Raw genomic sequence first — 22,745 nt, 5'->3', positions numbered from 1 at the left:
TACGTTTCAGAGAAGATTATCTACGACTTTGTTCTGAGAAATGTGCTTAATGCTTTCTCAAGGGTTTCTAGTAAATGATGTCACTCTCAACAAGTAAGAGAGTTTAAATATTGGCAACTAAGATCTAGCGATTACTTTTTATAACGCTTTCTATTAAATGAAGTAGGTTTAACCTAAAACAGGTTGGATGTAGATTCACTAGAATGCAACCCCAGCTTATGAAGTCAGTAAATATTAATTTTAGTCACGTTACTGACCAAGGTAAGTCGGGAATTTTGGAAAATTTAGCCGGGTTCATAACCATAATAAAATTTTAATTATAGCTATACATGAACTGATATGGAGCAATCTAATAATAATCCTAGGTATCAGAAAGTTAAGTTAGGAAAAGGTTCTGACTCCCTACTGGTTGAATACTTAATCGACCCCTAATAAACACAGTGGGAAATTGCAAACGTTAAAAAAATCCACTAACAACAAAACCGATGAATGGAATACATTATACCTATGGTTTATGCTTATGTTTGAGATATTCATCAATAAGCAGTACGGTATGACTATATAATTGTATAATTTAATAATTCTATTTTTAAGAAACATGGATAAGAATGTGTGGAAAGTAGAAGGTTGGGTCCACTCACCTCCAAAATTACTTTGATCTAGAATTGTACCTAATATTCTAGAATTGATTTTTTCAGTGACTGGATTACACAACTGCTTAAAATTTAATTCCAACGAAGCAAGTTCCTTCTACAAGAAAAAAATGAGTAAAGTTTCTGCTGTTTGGCTTCACAAAATGACCATTTTGGTCATGTTTTAAAAAAGTGCTTTCAATGAAATCACGATATCAAAATAAGAATGATAGCAGAAAACAACATTTTTAGTTTCTATGGCCATTTAGTCTTATAAATCATAGGTTTCATTCAACTCATAATATCAACTATGAAATTACTGAAATCTCCACAAAAACCCCTTCTGATTATAATCATATGCTCACTAGTGACTGACTTCAAGAAATATTCCCTGGAGTTCTAGTGAGAAGCAGTCACCAGTGGAGTTCAACCATGTCTGTTGTGAGATAGGAACTCACTGAAGACAATTGGTGAACGGTTGCTGAATTTCGTGGATTAATAGAAGTAAGACATTAACACCATCGGATGCCGGCTCACTTGTCTATCGGTTAAGTGCTCTGGCGCGAGGCTGATAGGTCCTGGTTGGAATCTCGCGAGGCGAGATCGTGGATGCGCACTGCTGAGGAGTCGGTCTCACGATAGGACGAAACGGCCGTCCAGTGCTTTCAGGTTTTCCCTGATGATCTAGCTTCAATTGACTCATGATTTCAACTATGAAAATACTGAAATCTCCACAAAATCGCTTCTGACTAAAATATTGATAATTACAACTAATTAAATGATTCAGGTTTTTTAAGATATCATTTTTAAGTGGAGCATTCATAATAATATAGTATTCAATGTAGTCGCTGATCAATAGATTTGCAAGTCTGAGCCTATCAAGAAGTAGGCATTTGTTTTTATAACCAAGAACTAAAATAAACCGATAACTAGCGATATAATTTAATTAGTACTTAATTCAGTATGTTACTGAAATAATCTTAAAATCTCTCAGGTAGAAAGTAATATCATGAAGGTCCCACGGATTCTATCGTATTAAGTGCCAGTCAACAGATAATTATGACGAGGCAATTTTTCTCGACACAATATTAAGTACTACGACCCAAGATATTAAGTCAATAAACACGATGACCATGTGTTGCTGGGTCGATTCCTGTTAAGATATGAGGAAAGTGTATCATCCAGTGATATCTATGGCTAACACAAATTTTCTATCATTAAATGTACAAACTTATCGATTACTAGACTCGAAATTTCAATTAAAATGAATCAAATCAATGAAAACATTGTTGAACTTACTAACATCATACTTTGAAGAGCATCCATTGTTGACTAAAAGTTTTAATGAATAACAATAATTGGTAATGGATAGTATTTTGTCACATTTAAAATGAAATATAATTATTATCTCAACTTTGTGTAAATAATATTTCAGTTTGTAATATGTTTCATCATGAACTAATATCATCTGAAGAACTAATGAAAACCAGACAATAAGGGAGGTTAAACTAATGCTACTAAGAAAATATTTCAATTAACATTGTTTAGTCAAATAGTTTAGATGGCTATTTAAATTTTCATAGTTGAAAGCGTGAGTCAATTGAAGCTAGACTACCAAGGAAAACCTGGAAACACTGGACGGCCGTTTCGTCCTATTGTGAGACCGACTCCTCAGCAGTGCGCACCCATGACCTCGCCTCGCGAGATTCGAACCCAGGACCTGTCAGTCTCGTGCCAGAGCACTTAACCTCTAGACCACTGAGCCGGCATCCGATAAGACGAAATGGCTGTCCAGTGCTTCCAGGTTTTCCTTGGTGGTCAGCCTTCAATTGACTCACGCTTTCAACTATGAAAGTACTAAATCTAGACAAAATACCCCTTCTGATTTTAATTTAAATGACTATTACTTTCATTAAGTAGGTGAAGTTATTCAGTGAATAAATTACATTTCAAATCTTTACACAAGATTGGAAATGATCTATAATTTTTGGTGAGATTTATGATATACTTTACCTAGTTGTATACACAGACGTCTTTAGTGTGAATTAAGCTAGTTATAACCTGCTATCAGTCTTGGTATCGTCTTTAAAATTGTAGTAACTGCTTGGTAATTTTAATTATGGGGTATTTTAAGAATTTACATAACTTAGCTCAGTTATTTTTATAAATAGTAGGTGTTCATGAGCCATTGAGCAGCATATTTTACAGATCTGAAAAGTGATTTGAAGTGAAACACGCGACCTGCGTTTTATCCTATTTAGTTAGATTTACTAACATCCTACTTTGATATGCATACTGAGGCTCTAACTGGTTACTTATTACTTTCGACCATAAGGGGTCTTAACATATTGAGAGGTGTAATTTTCGTACCCTGGAAAAATGTTTTTAATCATGAGGTTAGATTGCCATCTATACAACCTATTGGTTTGTAACAAATTGCATTATATTGTAGTGTTACTCTACTTAGAAACCACATTTCAAGTCTTATTAGAACAGTTCAATTTTGACACTTAAAACTAAATGCTATGCCATTATTAAAACTTCAGTAATTTTTCGGTGAACATATTTCTGCAAAGCAAAAGTATTGGTATTTTTAGAATGTGATGTTATACTTCGAAAAGAACACGCCAACTGATAATTTCCACAAAAGTCTTGATGTTGAGCATATTTAAAACTTCTAACGTTTTGTGAAATATTAATGCAAATATATAGTTGTTAGACGGCCTGCTTGAATATCTGGGATACCTGTTAAAGCCATCTAGATATTTCAACAACTTATCTGTCTTTTGTTATGTTTATTATTGGCGCAACTTATTCAGGCGCCTTTATTGAAAATTTTACGATATTTCGCTTTAAAAGTTACGAAAAAGCATAGTTAGAGACATCATAGTGGCCGGTAGTATGCATTGAAAAGAATAAACATTATTCAGATGTCGATTTCTGAACTGCTAACATCTAACTGGCGATCACTCAATATTAATCTACAGGGTGGATCAAGAAATAATACTTCATGTTGAGAATTTTATATTGTACCAAAAATGTAATATTGAATAAAGCCATTAATGACAGTTATTTTTACGTTGTAGACTGTCGTTACTATATGACAACATGTAAACATACCTTTGGAAAGCCTTCGTAGGAATTCTCCTCATCCAGTTCTCTGAGATTAAACAAAAAGTAAGCATGTTTCTCAAAATATCTTACCAATAATAAATAATAGTGAATTAATCGATAAAAATACTGTTACCACAAGATATGCATAAACTTTAATCGGCTGTATGTTATCAGTAGACATTAAGATGTTCACTCAAGATCTAGAATTCCTGCACTTGACCCATGGTCGGATTATGGGTACTCCCTGTGAGGAATCAATATGAAACTATGGTTTATTATTCACTAGTTCTCAGTGGTAGTTAAACTGAGGTTGTTCTGTCGCAAATATCACGAGACTAAAGCAACATTATAAAACTACCCAAAATAACTTTATTTAATAGTTATACAAGTGTAGGAATGTTTCCACATTCTGATGTTTACTGTGGACAATGAATAAAAAAACACGTTAATGATCAAACATAGTTGTTAACTTAGTGGTTTTAAGTAAGGGTTTGATTGTTCTCCTTATTGAGTAAATTTTAGTTGTAGTCTATGATCATAGATGGATCCAATGTGAACTGTCATGATATAATCAGTTTTGGAAGTATTTTAGAATATATGGTTTGCAACTAGAAATATGAAAAATTATATGCATTATATTTATCTGACAAGACTCAAGTACAGAAAACAAGGTACCAAAGCCGCAGTTAAACTCATTAGATCATCATTATAATGAATCAAAAGAAGAAGGAGGACCAAAATGTTTAATTTGTTTCTGTTACCAAGGGAGTTAATGATTAACCACTTACTCTATTTAAAATTCGGAAGTCACGTCTTAGCCCTTAGGAAGTTAACCCATTTCTTAGCTAATGAAATTCACTTATCCTTCAGGTCACTTCTGATTGCCATTGATTGACCTTTTTTGGCTACTTCTGATTGACTTACTACATTAGTTAACTCTGGTTTTTAATATATTTTTCAAATCAGATTTGTTATAAATGTTACTAGTTTTAACATTAGGTTAACATAATTTAATCATTTAGTTTTAATTATTCAATTGAAACTTACAATTGTTTCATTTTTACTGTAGAGAATACTCGACAAATATATCGTGCTTCTTGATTTGAATTATATGTTGATGGTATTAAGATAAATGTTCCAGGAAAAAGGTCAGCTTCTAATGTTACTTCACGTCTTGGAATATAGTCTGATGTTAACAATGGTTTACGGCATAATAATTCTTCTGGTGTGAGACGTGTATTTTGTAGTTCAGATACCTAAGTTAATAAATTTTTAACTGTCCTTCATAGAAATCATTTAAAAAGTAGTTTTCACTGAGTAATGAAATGGTTTGCTACAAAACTTGTTTTTTTTCCTTAAGTCAGTGTTACAGTTTGTTACGTAATGTTGAATAGAGAATAATAAACTATCGAGTGCTCTCTGTTTGTTTTCAATAGTTATTTATGATTTTGCTTCCGTGAGATCCAACCTTACTCGGGTTGATATTTTATAATAACTAAAAGTAATCCTCGATCATATGATAACATAATTATAGATGATCATACATATTATAAACATCAAACCTCAATCAAGCATGATGCTATCCGGTCGCCCTCTTTTTCTTTTTTAACAAAATCAAATAAATATTTTTTCAGAGCCATACCTTCAACAGATTCAGTTATTATTTGATTAGAATTGAGATGCCAATTCCATTAGTCAGTATAAAGTGAATTGCGATAGCAGACGTCATTCACCCATACATTTACAATTATCAGGAACTAAGAATAAAGTAGGGTTTATAGTAGTTTTTGTAGCACCTTCAGTTAAATATTTGCATAAATGAAGAATATTTCAGCGAAAAATTGTTTTCAATAACTTCATCCTCAGGCTCTACAGCTAGAAGTCTATAATTACAATATTTGACAAATGATAATATGTAATAAGAGGGGTGTTACCAAGGTAATAACGATAAAAAAGGGTTTGCATGAATTTCTAGTTCTGTTGTCATAGGTTATTGATTAATAGGTATGTGTATGTAAGCAAATATTATAACAAAGTGAAACAAAAACTAGATAAGAATTATTATCGTTATCAATAAACTAGCGTAAACAATCATAAGTTAATATAAAGATAAATGGAATTTATCCTTTACAAAGAACAAATAAAACAGAAGTGAATTTAAGAGCAATCCAGCGAAGAAAATTTCATGTACTCAAGCCGTACAAACGAACGAAAGATCGTTGTCTACTTGAATTTAAAAGTTATGGTTACGTAGAAGGAGTATGGTATCAGTCAAAACGCAAATTAATTACCTTATTCTTCTACAGTTCATCCTTCAGTTTATAGATATTCACCTTTGTTATACATATATTACGATATTATGTTAATGGCACTAATCACGTTATATCAGAAGCAGAATTCGCGCCACAAAATAGAGAACAAGAATAATACCAGAAAGAGTATTTTATGCAATACAATTACAAGCAGTCACACACAGTATGTTCAGTGAGAGGAAGGATAACCACGTACTTAATATCAGTGTGGGATTGTGGGAATTATTAAGTTTTTGATTGAGATCATGAATCGATGAATGTTAGACCACCAATGAAAACCTGGAAAGACTGAGCGGACGTATCGCCCTAGTATAGGATTCGAACACAGGATCTTCGCTCTCGCGCGCGAATGCTTAACCTCTAGACCAATGAGCCAACATCAAACGGTGTTAATGTCTAACTTTAAATCTTGCGTGCGAGATCGTGGGTGCACACTGCTGAGGAGTCCCGTACTAGGATGAAATGGCCGTCCAGTGCTTCCAGGTTTTCAATGGTGGTCTAACCTTCATCGATTTATGATTTCGATCAGAAACATATTTAATAGTCCGTAGGCTGTGGCTGTTTGTCCACACTCAAAGACCAATCGTACTTTACTTTCACTACCACACATCAAATAATAATAATAATAGTAATAATAATAATGACGATAACTATAGGTCCTGATCTCTCAGCTATCATATTATTTAACCAATGATTTGAGAGTCAGCTGTTTTGATGGAGATAAGACCAAATTATCTTTAACCGTTATTAATAATCTTTGTAAAACTTTTACGACGCAAAAGAAAGTATTAACATGAGACGTATTTTATAAATTTGTATTGTTACTTACTTCAAATATTGAAAAACCTATAGCCAAATATTCTCCGCCATATAAAAATCTTCTGTGTTCTTGCATAACTCCTACGATGATATGTGCTTTACCAACTTTACCACTATTATCAGTTCCAATTGTAAATAAATACTGTGGATTCGTACAGAACGATTCTGTTCAATAAAATTGTATGCAATTATTTTAATAAATGATCATTTGTACTTTTCATGAAACAAAACAGATCATGATAAAAATGTTTACAAAAGTCTACTTTTGATAGGATTATTGAGAATTTTATCTGTTGAATACATATATGAGGCTGTTAGATTTTTATTAACTTCGATATTCGTTCTATGGATAACGTGGAACACTGCGTACTAACCAAATGTTTACAATCATTATGTATAACCAGAAGATAAATATCAAACTTATAGTGATAAGAATTAGAACCTACTATCAGAAGGGGGTTTTGTGGAGATTTTAGTAATTTTATATAGTTGAGGTCACGAGTCAATTGAAGCCAGACCACCATGGAAAACCTGAAAGCAGTGGACGGCCGTTTTGTCACGCAAGGCGGGATCGTGGATGCTCACTGCTGAGGAGTCCCACAATAGGACGAAATGGCCGTCCAGTGCTTTCAGGTTTTCCATGGTGGTCTAGCTTCAATTAACTCATGATCTCAACTACATAAAACTAGAACCTATTGTTTAAAAAAATTGAAGGTAGATTTCAGCAAGTTGGTCATTTAACTTTTATTCTACAACCTATTGATAAATAGGCTTCTGTTTTATTGTCAACTAAATAGTTTTTAAAGTGAATTTTATGTATGAAGAATTCATATATAGATAATATGTATATGTACTGTTAACTACTGAATTTGATTGCTTGGCTCGGCTATATTAGTAAATAAAGTATAGTAATATGAATGCTAAACAGACAATGTTTATTTATCTATGCCATGCACTAATTTGTTTGATGGTATAAACAGATTTACCTGGGTAGTCACGTGATCCCCCAGCATTCACATTTGCAACCCATTCACCAAGAAAACATATTTCTTCACATCTTTTCTTTTTGTCGATTTCATCTTTACAGTCTAAACTTGAGTATCCAAAATGACATACTTCAAGTAAACTGAAATAGTCTTCAAAATCTTGGAACGACATCCTAAAATGTAGGTGGTATTTCAACCGCCATAACACAAACAAAAGTTATATATATATATATATTTCACTTCTAAAAGCTACATTTCACAAGAAAGGAATATCTTACTTTGAAGAAATAAATATACTCAATAATGATCATACATCTCTCCTGTGAAATACTTAATAGACTGATTGCTGTTTTCTGGTTAGTGAATGCTGTCAATATCACATCAAATGTGTATTTTTGACCTCATTCGGTTAGCATATTGGTAACGTCACTCTCGTTTTCTTTTATTGTATCTATTATTTCCTAACATTTTGATCAATAAGTTCCATGTATTATATAATTAGAAATACACAGTAATGTGGTGTGGTCTACTCATATCCTCATAAGTAGTATGTGGTGATGGTCAGACATAGAATGTATTTTGGCAGAAGACCGATAAGGAAAGAACTGAAATGAAGCGCAATCGGTAGGAAAATGCATAAGCAATGAACTTAGAGAAGATGAATTGATATTTACAGAAGGAACAGTGTAGATTGAGACGATTATTTTGCAAATTAACTGTTTGCCGTATGATTATCAGCATTTAGTGAGATAGTCTGTAATTTGTGCTTAAATACATTCGATTGTCCCCCACTAATGTTCTTGTTCGCTACAGTAATATGTAATACACATATAATTAATTTACAGAATAACCTTCAATAAAATCAAAACATAATTCTGTAATAAAGAGGAGCTCGAACAGTACCAAAATACATTGATTTAGTCGAATAATTCTTTTTCATTAAAATGTTTTAAAGATGACATAGTCTGGTTATTATATAATTGTTTTGTGTAACAATTAAGTGATAGGTCACTTTAACCAATGAAATTATAGATTTCATTAGTTTAGATTTATAACAATCAAACTGTAACCATGGTGTAATTTAATATTAAAGCATTTTTACAGGTACCCGAAGAGTTATCAAAACTTTCAATATACAATACAACTATCGTTTGCAGTGATTACTAAGATTTTTGCTTCCTCAGGTCTTCTTCAAACTTGTATATGTTTATTAAATTACAATGGAGTGAATCCATTATCTAGTTTCTGCTTACGTTGAATTAATATTCTATTTTAATTTATACGAGTATCGAGAATGAGTTAAGTAATTTCTTATTATTAGCTCCTTTACCAAATAGAAAAATATAGTTTGTAATTAAAACATTCGATAGAATTCAAGAGAATTAGATAAAATGTACGTAAATCTGTAATTCTATTAAACGGTCAAATGGTGTTTGGTATTATACTAGTTTTCTTCTAAATTGAAATCAAAGACAAAAAAAACCATAAAGTTGTGATAGTTAATAAAGAAGGACCGCATTTCTATAACTGAATAACATATGGGACTCCAAGCAACTCTCAACTAACTTCAAAGTGAGAATCTTCAATACGAACGTCAAGACAGTTAGTTCTACTGTAGGGGGCTGAAACGTGGAGAACTACTTCATCCATCGTCAAAAGGTACAAATGTTTATAAATAGTTGTTTACGCGAAATACTCAACATTCACTGGCCCGATACTATAAGCAACAGCGTTTTATGGGAGAGAACAGAGCAGCTTCCAGCTGAAGAGGAAATTAGGAAAAGACGTTGGAAGTGGATAGGACATACATTGAGGAAATCACCAAACTGCATCACGAGGCAAGCCCTAACTTGGAATGGTGAGGGGAAGCGAAAGAGAGGAAGGCCAAAGAGCACATTACGTCGGGAGATGGAAGTAGATATGAAAAGGATGAATGTTAACTGGAAAGAACTGGAAAGAATTTCTGAGGACAGAGTTGGATGGAGAATGCTAATAGGCGGCCTATGCTCCACCACGAGGAGTAACAGGCGTAAGTAAGTGTTCAGGTTGTTTACAAGTACAACTCAATATAAAAGTAATGAAGTTTATTATCATCATATAAATCACTTTGTAACATTTTTTTCCTAAAATTGATTTGGCAAGTCTATAAAAACTTTAATATTTATTTCAGGAATTAAGCTTTTAAATGAATCTTTTCTGGATGTATATTTTGTACTGATATAACATTAAGAAACATATATATTCAAATCTTCACTTAAATTGTTATAATCTTTGTAGTTCATTAAATTCACTAAGAATCTGATACCTGACTGTTACAAATTACTGAAAAACGATTAGAGATATTTCCTGGAGTTCTAGTGAGAAACAGTGACCAGTGGAGTTCAACCAAGTCTGTTGTAAGATATCAACTCACTGAAGACAATGGTGAACGGTTGCTCAGTTTCGTGGATTAATAGAAGTTAGACATTAATACTGTTGGATACCGGGTCAGTGATCTAGAGGTTAAGTGCTCTGGCGCGAGGCTGATAGGTCCTGGGTTGGAATCTTGCGAGGCGAGATCGTGGATGCACACTGCTGAGGAGTCGGTCTCACAATAGGACGAAACGGCCGTCTAGTGCTTCCAAGTTTTCCATAGTGGTCTAGCTTCAATTGACTCAGGATTTCAACTATAGAATTAATAAAAGCCCTAAAAATATAAATATGGTGAATAAGTTTTATTTAGATAAGTTCATCCAATAAATATATATTACCAGAATTCTCCATCTTCTTTTGGTTTATATTGTAATGCTCTTTTGTCTTTAGATTTAACATCTTTCCATTCAGGTGAATTATCTGACCAAGGTCCTTTCCATTCATGTCTTTCTCCCCAAGGATTACGACAACGTACTAAATATACATCTTTACCCATATAATTAACCTTTAATATATTAAAAATAAACAGTAAGAAATAAGATAGTTTGCATGCTACATTCATGTAACGTAGCAGTTCATAATTGACTGGAATTATTATTAATCATTCGACTATGACAAAAAAAGTAGACAAAATAAGTTTCAAATAAAAAGCTGTTTACTCCTTGATAACTTTTATTAGTTAAGAAGTACAATAAGAAATTCAATACTTGGGTATTTCATGAGTATCAGCATAATTAGTGTAAATACTTGTAAATTGATCATTTAAAAGGTTGAGGCCTAATGTCGACCTAAATCTCCAGTTTTTCTTTGTACACTAAACAAAGTATGATCTACTTCAGAGAGAGCGATACATTAAAAAACTAAAAGAAATCAAGAGCTAAATACATAAACTTATTGTTCATTCTTGATAGTTACGGGACTGTGTACTACTAGACTTGATGATTGAAAAGGGTTTTAACTCACGTGATTGCTTTTGGCGTTGTTGTGTCCTCTAAACTTTGAAGTTTGTGTATCATTACTCGCTTAATTTTTTGGTTATATTTACTTAAAACAGAGATTAGGCTGATTAACGATTTTTGTGCTTTAGTTATACAGTTGGCATAAAATAATTTGTATACGCTTCCTTTAAGGTGTCTTTCATGATCAAATTTGATTACGGACAAAGTTTACATATAGAAATATAACTGCCAATCACATTTTTTATGATGAGTAACTATAAGATAACTTACTTTCCCAACCCCAGTTACACTATAAGCGTGAGAACCAATCAGTCCCAGTTCTTCGCGTCTTTTATTTTTATCTCCCTAAAATAAATCAAATACAAGAGGGGATTGCAGCAAAAGATAAAAATATTCCGGTGAATTTACATTTTATAGGAATCAACCAACCACTCAAAAATGATTCTCATACGGGTCTTAGAATAAAGATCGGTTTTGTTGTCGACTGTAGGGTTAGAGATAGGAATGATGACTGTTTCAGTTACATGAGGATCTGTGAAGAGTAGAGTTCTTCAAGGGACAATTATAGGTTGTCTTCTTTTTCTCTTTATGTAAATGATCTATTGAGAGTGAAAATGTTATTTATGAGCGAAACTAAAGTGTGGATACTCATTCATAGTAATCATTAGGGATTACAGAGAGATTTGAACTTTTTGAATAAAGGGGGGGATAGATGGTCGTTAGAGACGAATTCTAGCAAAATGTTGTTTTACGAATGAAAAGTCGTGACAAGTTACACAACTTCACAATAAATGAAATGGTTTCATCTTCTTTTATTGATTATGAGTATTTGGGAGTCATAGTAAGTGATGATCTCAGAACCACGGTGGACAGCTGCCACAGGCTTCCAGATCTTGTGTGTAATTCGTGAAGCGTTTCGGCACTTGGATGAAGATATTTTCTGGATATTCTACCCGACCTATATGAGGTATAATTTAGAACATTAAGTCCAGGTAATAGGTTCATGTTTCAAACATGAAGAGGATATACCAGAACAGGTTCACTACCGAAGATCTTCCCGACCCGATATAGGTTTCGAGGCGATCTGATAATAACTTGCCATTTACTTTTCATATATCTATAACAGATCATCTAATAGTGGATTTTCAGAAAGTTCAAAGGCAAAACTGAGTCGTTTGCATCTAAAGTTTCGTTTCTCACATCAAGTTATATACTATTGGAATTCCCTACCAGAACATAAGTTATTGGAAAATAGTAATTTAATGTGGTTCAGTGGTGATTTTATCAAAACTCCCATGAAGAATAATTTAGCAGATACACTTAAATTGTTTCAAGGACCTAAATTGCAAACACTTCAATAAAAATTCATCTAACCGATGTCAAAAGACGGCTACAGACTTATTTAAAGTTACCCAAAAGAATAACTAACACCAACATCAGCACCCATTACACAACATGTTTTTGTGTAGTGTTCCATCATTTTTAATAAGTTTGGTGGGCGTTCTTTTTTATTCAAAATAAGAGTAGTACATATTCCACCAGTAAAGTCCTCCATTGCTTCACTTTGAAATCCACCAGTTAGATGTGCATAGCTACCGCATAATCTGTATAGAAATGAGAGAAAAAATGTTTCCAAACCATTAGAAAATTTTAAGGTTAAATAACAAACAATATGGAATTTCATTTGAATGGTAAGTAGGCACACTTAACACAATACTGTATTGACAGTTCCAATTGACATAAAAAGCAAATGTGTAAACATAAATTAATATCTTCTATATGTTGACCTTCCTTTGGGAGGTATGCTTGTCAATTTTGAAATTCTATGGCTTTATCGTCAAAATAGAGCCCGAAAAAGCAATACGTCAGCCCAAGTTGTCACGACAAAATGAAATTAATGAGATGATTAGCTAAGGAGTCGAAATAAGGTAGTAATGGTGAAAAAGACTTAAGTTTGAGAGTATGTACTTTAAAAAGTGGAAGAAAAGGGTATTTGTGAAGAAATATTGAAACTTATGTTCTAGAGAAAGATAAAGAATAAATGAATTTACATCATTGTGACTGATTTTGAAATTTCTTTCAGCGTCTCCAACAACTAGTTGCGGTTGTTGCGCCTGGCCCTAACCAAGTAGTATACATCTATGAACATGACTGAGATTAACCGCTAATGATTTCATGAACTGATGATTGATTTTGGTTTGGTCAAATATAGCTTTTTTTCTTCCTATTCTAAAACAATATGATATCGTGCGTTGTTCGGCACATGTAATATATATCCCAATCACCATAGTCGATGAGGATTTACAACATCAAGTTTTTACTTGGTGAGGTTGGTGGAAAGGGAAAACATAATAAATTATCTGGGAGATCATCAAGTCTCATTAGTCGGTTCCCCAAATTAGGTGAGTTAATTCTCAGCGTTAAACATGACTGACCTTGAGATGACTCACCACTGTGTATAAATTTACATAATAAACTTTAGGAAGAAGGATATCATGACTACCTGGTCAGGGCTGGAAAGACTATGAAATTATTAAGTGCGTTAATTCTCAATCAAGGGTATATATATATAAATGTTCAGGCCTAATATGATTTTGAATGTACTAAAAATGTCCTGCATTGTTTCCTTCGTACTACTTAAACTTGTAATAATTTCATTTCGGTTATTAATTTACTCTGAAGAAAAGGCTAACAGTAAGTTACGAAACGTCGGAAATACAATTTTCTACCCATCTGGATATCACAAAATATATTTATGTATATCGTTGTCTTGATTGTAAATGTGCACTGCTGAGGAATCCCATACTAAAACGAAACAGCCATCTTGTGCTTCATAGTTTCTAACTTGGTCTAGCTTGGATTGGCATGTGATTTTAATTGTGAAAATATATAAACCTGTTATAATCTATCACAGTTATTTATTTCATGAATAAAATGAACTTGTACGATTATGAGAATCAATTTAAGTTTTTCCTCATCAACAAACTGAATTACTTGATATATGTTTTCCATAATACCACTATTGTAAAACATTATACCCATAAAATTAGTGCAAATGTACGGAATTCAAAGTACTTCTTATCAACACATTATGATCTTTATTTTGACTTTACAAAACATTCAAATATGCAATCCATAGTATTGTGATTTAATATCGTTCTCTATTATCTACTTTAATCTGAACTACCGCTTTGTCTAGATTGACTTTTTGTTTTAAAGTTTTAAACATTCAAGCAGATCCGAAATTTATTAAGCTAGTATGTATCATATAGTTTGATGAAGGTCCCATTAGATTACACAGGTAAACACAATAATTAGAATATGTACTAGTTGTGGTAAGAGTAATAAAAGGCTTGAATATTTCACAATTTGTAATAAGGGGTCCAAGGAACAAATTATGTAGAAAATAATACTGGGTAAAATTGTTTATTCAGTTTAATTTGACTAAAGGAGAGATAAGGGTGTTACAAATTTCTGATGATTTGTAGCACGAATCGTTATAACTTCCGTCATATGTAGATGACATTGAACCTCATAAGGAATAATAAAGGATAAAATACTACTATTATTCATTGTCTGATTATTTGAACACTTCTCGTTACGTAATTTCTATTGTCATTATGTGATTACTATTTCAATGTCTATCTTTTCCACACATTTTTAAGATAACTTCCTATCATGAAACATAGAAGGCTTTTGTTGATATTATCACAACTGGTACACCTAACATCACACTATCAATTTATGGTAGAGTTTTGTTCTTTGAGCTGTATGGTTTGATTGTGGAGCTTTCATTGTTCTTCTGAACGACATCATCATCACAAAGACTTCTTTTCTATCAAACCATCCAACCCAAGGAACAAAATTTCACAAAAATCATCCACCTGAACTACGAATCTTCACCATCTCAATATCAGTTTATGCTTTTTAATGAACTACAGTGCCTAGATAAAAATTAATTATTGAGGGAATAATTTATAATAAACTCAATGAAGTAATGGTTGAAAACAAGATAAATTCAAATTTATTGTCGAATCGTCTGTAATCAGGACTTGATAAGTATTATACAAAATATAGCGAACATGAACTATATCCTTTAACTTCATTTAGTATTTTTTGTGTTAGGTAAACCTCGGAGTTAATCGTACAGTGTATTTGTGTTTAATTATGCAATCAAGATTGAACTATGGTAATTTAATACAACCACAAATATAATAATTAATCATTCTATTAATAATCACTAATCATATAAATATAATGTGTACACAGATTAAGGTAGTCTTGATCTAAACACAAGTTGTGTGAAACAATATGTTAATAGAAGAGTATAGGGAACATGTATATTTAAAAATGTACTTAATTGTGGATAGTAATAATGTCTAGAATGTATATAGAAGTGGTAAAGTCCTATGCATTATTTATTAACTAATACTGTCTTTTTTAATGAAGCTAACAGGCTTTATATCTATATTAATTACATATATGCATACATATATTAAATATATGCACTTATTTAGAAAGGTAAACTCTTTCGCATACTTAAAGCTTCATCAGTTTTCCGAGTTTCTATTGAATTCCATAATATTATCAATCTATTTTAATACTCAAAGATGGATAGTGGCTAGCAGTGGAATCCACGAAGCGCGTTTCGTTCGATTTGGGACTCGTCAGTTGGATGTACTTGCGTCTAAAAGTTGATGTTCACTCTGGAACTCGAACTCAGTAACTTTCGCTTCAAATGCCATCACGTTATCCACCTAGCTACTGAGTCCTGATAGCCACTTGCTTGTGCAATGGGGTGAAGTTTAAATTCATTTAGTATTGTTTGTTCGAATCTTCCTATTGATGTTTTTAGGACTGCAACTGGTCAGTCTCTTATTGACATATGTGCATACTGTGCGTATTGCCTCGATATTGCCTTAATTCACAAGCATTTTAATACTGTTTAAGGTTTTCTAAAGTTATGGAAATTCTTTTCACTTTTTTAATATATGTTTATTCTAAATATCTTAATGAATCTAATTCATGAAAAGTACTTTAATTACTTTATTTGATTTCATTTACAAAATTCCGTTTAGACCGACTGGATAATATCAGTTATGCAGAGTAAACTTTCACGCTATAATCCCCTAATATCTTATTACGATATTCTATTCATTTGTTGCAATATATGGTAACCATAGTGTTTAACTAGTGCGTTTTCTAAAAGTCCAAAGTGGATTTTTTACGAATTGTCTAGCATGTTGAGCAAATATTAAACTTAAGTTGCTTCATTCTCCTCATTGTAAGCTAGTGTTATCATACCTTGCTGTATAAGGAAGAACATTGTACATAGCCTTTAATTATGCAATCTAAGTGTTTTGTTCAGCTATTAGATCACATTTTATAAAATTGCCTGTTGATCTTCACTGTTTATATACCTTGGTGATCTAGTTAAGATCGAATCATGAATTCAACTGTTAAAATAATACTATCGCTTTAAAATAATATTTTGTTAAGAAAGACAATTTCAGAAGTAATATTTTATCTCTTAAACACCATATATGCAAAAGTCATTTGTTAAATACTTCATCTTCAGAAGGGGTTTTGTGGAGATTTCGGCAATTTTATAGAGTTGAGTTCATGAGTCAGTCGAAGCTAGAACACTCTCGAAAACCTGGAAGCACCGGACGACCTTTGGATGCCGGCTCAGTGGTCTATCGGTTAAGAATGATAAGTCCTGTGTTAGAATCGCGCGAGGCGGGATATTGGATGCACACTACAGAGGAGTCCCGTAGTCCCGTCCAGTGCTCCCAGGTTTTTGATGATAGTCTAGCTTCAATTGACTCATGATCTCAACTCTATAAAAATACTTCATCTGTCAGTTATTCTGAATAGTAAATAAATATTAACATTGTTTCTGATAGAGTATTCACTGTGCTGAATGATTTGTTCGGGAAACTTTTAGCTCAGAGAACAAAACTCCATCAAAATCATACACCTGAGTTACAAATCTTCTCCACCCTCGTAATTGTTGCTAAATATATTTCATACCATCATTTAAAGAGAATATCTGAATTTCGCTAATAAATTCCTTCATCATATGTAACAAACTGTGATTTAAGAGTGCAGGTGATTCATGAATTACAAACAGATAATGATAACCAATGTCATCCATTTTATATTGTTCATCAAAAAGTGAACAGATACAAAGTGTATAAGTCTGATTTACTAGGTGAAATTGTATTTAGCCCTGTGATCATTTTGAAGTTGAAAAACATCACACTTGGTTCCAACATAAAAACGATGTTGTAGATATATTAGGATTGTGTAGGATAATCAGCTACCTTGATACCGTAACGAGGCTAATAGAAATAGTGTATAGGACGATGAATAAAATGATTTTAGGAAACAGTATTAGAGACAATTTTTCAGGTTAATTTTGAATTATTTGTTCGTAATTTTATGCTACTAATAAGTAGTTCAAATGCAAATATTTAAGATAGTATTCTTTTTTGAACCTACTTTGCATATGCTTTTTCCAGTAGGCATGACCAAAACTCACTATTATCCGTTGAATGAATGAATACTGGATTACATGTTCCCTTAACAACTGGTATTCGATCATCAACTACAACTTCCACCCACTCTCCAAAACGCCAAAAATTGAACACAAATGCTCCTGTATAACCTGAACCTTTGAAAGTTTGATTTGGTGGTATAATGTTACTCATCAATGAAGGATATTTCGTAACTGTAGCCATAACCGAAGCGAACCAACAGTCACCTTACATATAATAAAGAAACAATGATGGAATTAGACTCTACTCTACATTTAAATAATAAAAATTCACACAGTTTGATATTTTTCATAAATAATTTAACCATTTTTATCTTGGATAAATACAACTTCATGACCTGGTTAGTATTCAGATGGCCATAAGTGAAACAAAGTATATCAAACGAATAATGACACACGTTTCTAAGTTATAAAATACGTATTAGTATTAGCTTATCTGGTTTGTCCCGTGTTTCAGTACTATTTTTTTTTATGTATTCGTCCACATTTTCTTGAAGGTATCTTCTGGTAATGGCTAATTATCAAACAATGACTGAAGCATATAAAAAACTGATGTCTATTTAAAAGGTAGAAAGTCTGTCATCACTTGATTTAATGGTGTAAATGGTCACATCATTCAATAATTTAATTAGCTACGGATTTTTCGAAAGTAAAAAGAAGTAAAAAGGGAGAATGATCTTACCAAGAGCACCTTGATCAACATCAAAACGAGAATAGGATTTTGTACAAAAAGCAGCAAGAGGATTAATATCCTAAAAATTAAAACAAAAACTTTCTATGTAACAAACAGAATATAATTTACAAACAAAATGTATGAGTGTTATCCAGTGCTTTACGTCCACCAGTGGTAGCAATGAAGAGAGGCTGGAGTTGATCGTAGAGAAGTAACCAGGAAGCAACCTGACCATCCTGATATGAGACCTAAACGCCAAAGTCGAGATAGAAAACACCGGGTATAAAGATATCGTGTAGACGAGGTAGAATGACTAACACAAAAAGACGATAATGGTTACAGATTTACAGATCTATGTGCTTCATACAAAATAGTTATAAGCGGCACTACATACCAACACAAACGCACACACAAAGCTACATAGATTTCATCGATCACACTACACAAAACCAGATCGATCATATTTGTATGAACGAAAATTCCGAAGGACAATGGAAGATGTGAGAACATGGAGAGGAGCTGACAAAGCTTCAGATCACCACCTGGTTGTGGCCAAGATGAAACTGAAGCTATAGAAGGACTGAACAACTGGAAAAAGAGCATTACAAAGCTCCAATACAGCATTCCTTTCACATGCTTACAAACCCAACGAATCCAAGTTAACTCTCAACAACAGGTTCCAAATCTTACAGGATCTACTGAAAGAAGAAACTACAATGGAGGACAACTAGAAAGGTATGAAAGAAGCACTAACTCCAACGTGTTAGTAGTTGCTAGGCTGCAAGTAACATCATCATGAGGAATGGATCACTACTGAAACCCAGGACAGGATTCAAGAGAGGAAGAACAAGAAGACAGTAATTAACAACAGTCGAATAAGAACAGAGAAAATGAAGGCACAGGCTGAATACAATGGGGCAAATAATTAAGTTAATAAGAGCATTGGGGGTGACAAGCAGAAATATGTAGAAGACCTAGGAATGACAACGGATAAAACTGTAAGAGAAACTGTAAGAAACAACTATATGATACAAGGAAGAAACTGGTAGGGAGATCTAGTAAACCAGAGTGACCAGTCAAGGACAAAGAAGACAAGACAGTCACTGAAATTCAAGGACAGAGGAACAGGTGGGTAGAACACTTTGGGGAATTCTTGAATAGAACAGCTCCACTGAACCTACCAGACAGCGAATCAGCATACACAGACCTACTTATAGATCTTACCTTTTGAACGATCGAAGAAATCAAGAAAGTCATCAGACAAATGAAGAGTGGGAGATCAGTTGGACCAGATGTCATACCAGCTGAAGCAATGAACTCAGACATAAAAGTAGCTGCAAAGATCTTACACGTTCTATTTAGGAAGATTTGGGAAGAAGAACAAGTGCCGAAAGACTGGAAAGAAGAGTACCTCACCTGAACACCGAAATAAGGAAATCTCTGTATAAGCGAAAACTGCAGAGGCATCACACTACTTCCAGTACCAGGAAACGTTTTCAACAGAGTATTATTGAACTGGATGAAAGATTCAGTAGACGTCCAACATTGAGATCAACAAGCTGGAATCCGTAAGTATTGGTCGCGCACAGACCAAATCGCGACAATATGGATCACAGTTTAACAACCGGTTGAATGGAATTTCTCACTATACATCAACTCCCTTTACTATGATGACGCGTTTCACAATGTGAATAGCAGAATCATATGAAACCCTTTTCCACATCACTCTACACTCCAGAAGATTGTCGTTATCATACGGACTTCGTATGACCGACTGCACTGAAACGTTGTGCATGGAGGATTGCATCCCAAGTGAAGATCAATGTCAGACGAGGCTTCTCACTCTCATCCTTTCTCATTCTTCTAGTGCTTGACTGGAATTTGAAGATCTGAAGATCTAAGAGAAAGCGTGGAATAAAATGGATAACTTGGATGCAACTGAGAGATTTTGACTTCACATGAGACCTAGCTCTTCTATTCCATACACAGAAATAAATATAGGTGAAGACGTCCAGTGTAGCAACAGTTTTTACATTAATAGGCTAGAAGATATGGAATTCAAAACATACAAGACATACATTCGACTGGAAAAATGTGCAGATTTTGGACAGAGGCAATTCCAAAAATACCAGAGAATTTTTAGAAGCTTAAACAAACATATTGAAATCAATCCAATCTATCAACCAATCAAGAAAATTATGCAGGAACATAGGAACAAAAATCAAACCAATAGGAAATACAACCAAAACAAAGAAATAAACAATGACAGATTTAAAGTCAATAAGAACCAATTAACATCGAGGTGCAGAGGACAAGCTGTGAATCACATGTGGAGAAGTTCAAACACTTCACTTCTACCCGAAGTTTGTACTGATGATGTCGTTCAGAAGGACGATGAAAGCTCCACGACCAAACCATCCAGCTCAGAGAACAAACCAACATCAAATTCAAAACAACTGTTAACCAATATCAATGCCAGAATCTTCAATGCGAAATTTAGGATAGTTCTGTTGTATAAAGCTGAAACGTGGAGGACTACTTCAGCCATGATCAAAAAGTCGAAGTATTTAGAAACAATCATCTACGCGAAATTCCCGATGTTCGTTGAGCTGATAAAATAAGCAATTACGCACTGTGGAAGAGAACAAACCAACTGCCGGCTGAAGAGTAAATTAGGGGAAAACACCGATGATGGATAGGACGCACATTGCGAGATGGTGGAGACCAAGCCATTCCGCTCAGAGAACAAAACCCCATAAAAAACGCACACTGTGCCAATCAAAACTGCATAACGAGGCTAGTTCAAACTTGGAATCATGGAGGAAAATAGAAAAGTGACAGATCAAAGAACACACTATACAGGGATTTGGAGGCAGACATGTAAACAATGAATAGCACGTGGAAATAACTAAAAGGATTGCCTAGTACAGAGTTGGATGGAGAGTGCTGGTGTGTGACCTCTACTCTTCCACGAGAGGTAGTATGGGTGAGCAATTAACAGTATATGGTTTTCGAGTTTATTGAGTTTTAATTGAGATAATTAACCAATCAATGTTAGACTACCATTGGAAACCTGAAAGCACTGGTAAGCCGTTTCGTCCTAGTATGGGACTCCTCATTATAGTGCATCCATGATACCGTACGTAGGATTAAAACATACGACATTTAGTCTCGCCCGCAAACGCTTGAACTCTACATCAGTGAGCCGGGTTTCAACGGTGTTATTGTCTAAGTTGATCCAGTCCACGATATCACGCGACCAGCCTCCGTTGGCTTCTTTGAGTGACTGCCTCATATCCGACATGATTAAACTCCACTGGTGAAGGCTTCTTACTAGAACTCCGATAATTACTTTCTGAAGTTAGTCACTGGTGAGTACATGATAATTATCTGTATAGGGTTTTGGAGAATTTTGAGTTTTAGTTGAGATCATGAACCGATAAATTAATTCATTATGATGGGAATAAGACTAAACATAGGAATGGCCTTTAATCTTTGTCAATTTATGATTTGTTGTCTACTTATAATGCCTTAACACATTTGGTATAAAATCAAATCTCACGAAGCTGCCTATGGAATACAGAGTATGATTTAGAGTTATGAAAAACAGCTGAATGTGTAGACTGATTGTTGAATTTTTGATAGACTACGAACCTATCAAGAAATTTCAACTATCATTAGTTAGTAGTTAAGTGAATATAAATAACTTGGGTCAGATTGATTTAAATTGATTATCACATAGGTAAAAGACAATTTGTAGTTTGTTTAGTTATGTTCATAGGTATAAATAGAAATGGCTAAATAGGAACATACTTTGGGTCTTTTCCACTCTACTCTGCCCGAGACATGTGGCAAGTTTCCAATTGAAGCATCGTTTGCGGGAAACTCAGGATCTTGATAAAGTTCTTTTGCTTCTACCATTTTCGCTGAAATGATTTCATACTGACTAATTTTTATTTTCCTCATCGCAGTAGGCTACATATAGAATGAAAAAATGCTTTCAAATGATGTAGTTATTGTGATGCCTAAGAAACTTTAGATAGTTAAGATTAAACGTTGGAAACGTTTGCTTAGAACTAAAATTAAGTTAAGTCTGAATCCAGTGGACGCATTTCGGCCATTTATTATGTCTTACAAACTACATGTAAGATTTCAGTATAAAACTATATTGCTAAGGATGGTGTTTAAGTTACATTTGCGATTTACTTATTTCCATGGAGGCTCTAAGTGATAGATGATCTCCATCACTAAAATCAGTTAGGTATATTATATTTCAGGG

The 22,745-nt window shown here is 33.5% G+C and overlaps 1 protein-coding gene across 1 annotated transcript in view; it reads right to left on the bottom strand.

Moving 5' to 3' along the window:
- Window positions 1–22,745, bottom strand: part of Smp_157500 (calpain (C02 family)) — a 102,596-nt gene that overhangs the window by 60,311 nt on the left and 19,540 nt on the right. Inside the window, exons 5-15 of the mRNA XM_018794975.1 lie at window positions 22,280–22,441; window positions 18,476–18,545; window positions 17,739–18,000; window positions 12,664–12,838; window positions 11,505–11,579; window positions 10,614–10,780; window positions 9,650–9,813; window positions 6,888–7,042; window positions 4,794–5,002; window positions 3,753–3,792; window positions 642–750 (exon numbers count right to left, since the gene is read on the bottom strand). Of these exons, the coding sequence (XP_018649334.1) occupies window positions 642–750; window positions 3,753–3,792; window positions 4,794–5,002; window positions 6,888–7,042; window positions 9,650–9,813; window positions 10,614–10,780; window positions 11,505–11,579; window positions 12,664–12,838; window positions 17,739–18,000; window positions 18,476–18,545; window positions 22,280–22,441 (1,588 nt within the window). The remainder of the gene's footprint in view (window positions 1–641; window positions 751–3,752; window positions 3,793–4,793; window positions 5,003–6,887; window positions 7,043–9,649; window positions 9,814–10,613; window positions 10,781–11,504; window positions 11,580–12,663; window positions 12,839–17,738; window positions 18,001–18,475; window positions 18,546–22,279; window positions 22,442–22,745) is intronic.

Source organism: Schistosoma mansoni, chromosome 1, assembly GCF_000237925.1.
Source record: "Schistosoma mansoni strain Puerto Rico chromosome 1, complete genome".
NCBI lineage: Eukaryota > Metazoa > Platyhelminthes > Trematoda > Strigeidida > Schistosomatidae > Schistosoma > Schistosoma mansoni.
The sequence above is the reverse complement of the archived record's forward strand: the minus strand, read 5'-3'. Positions and strand labels throughout refer to the sequence as shown.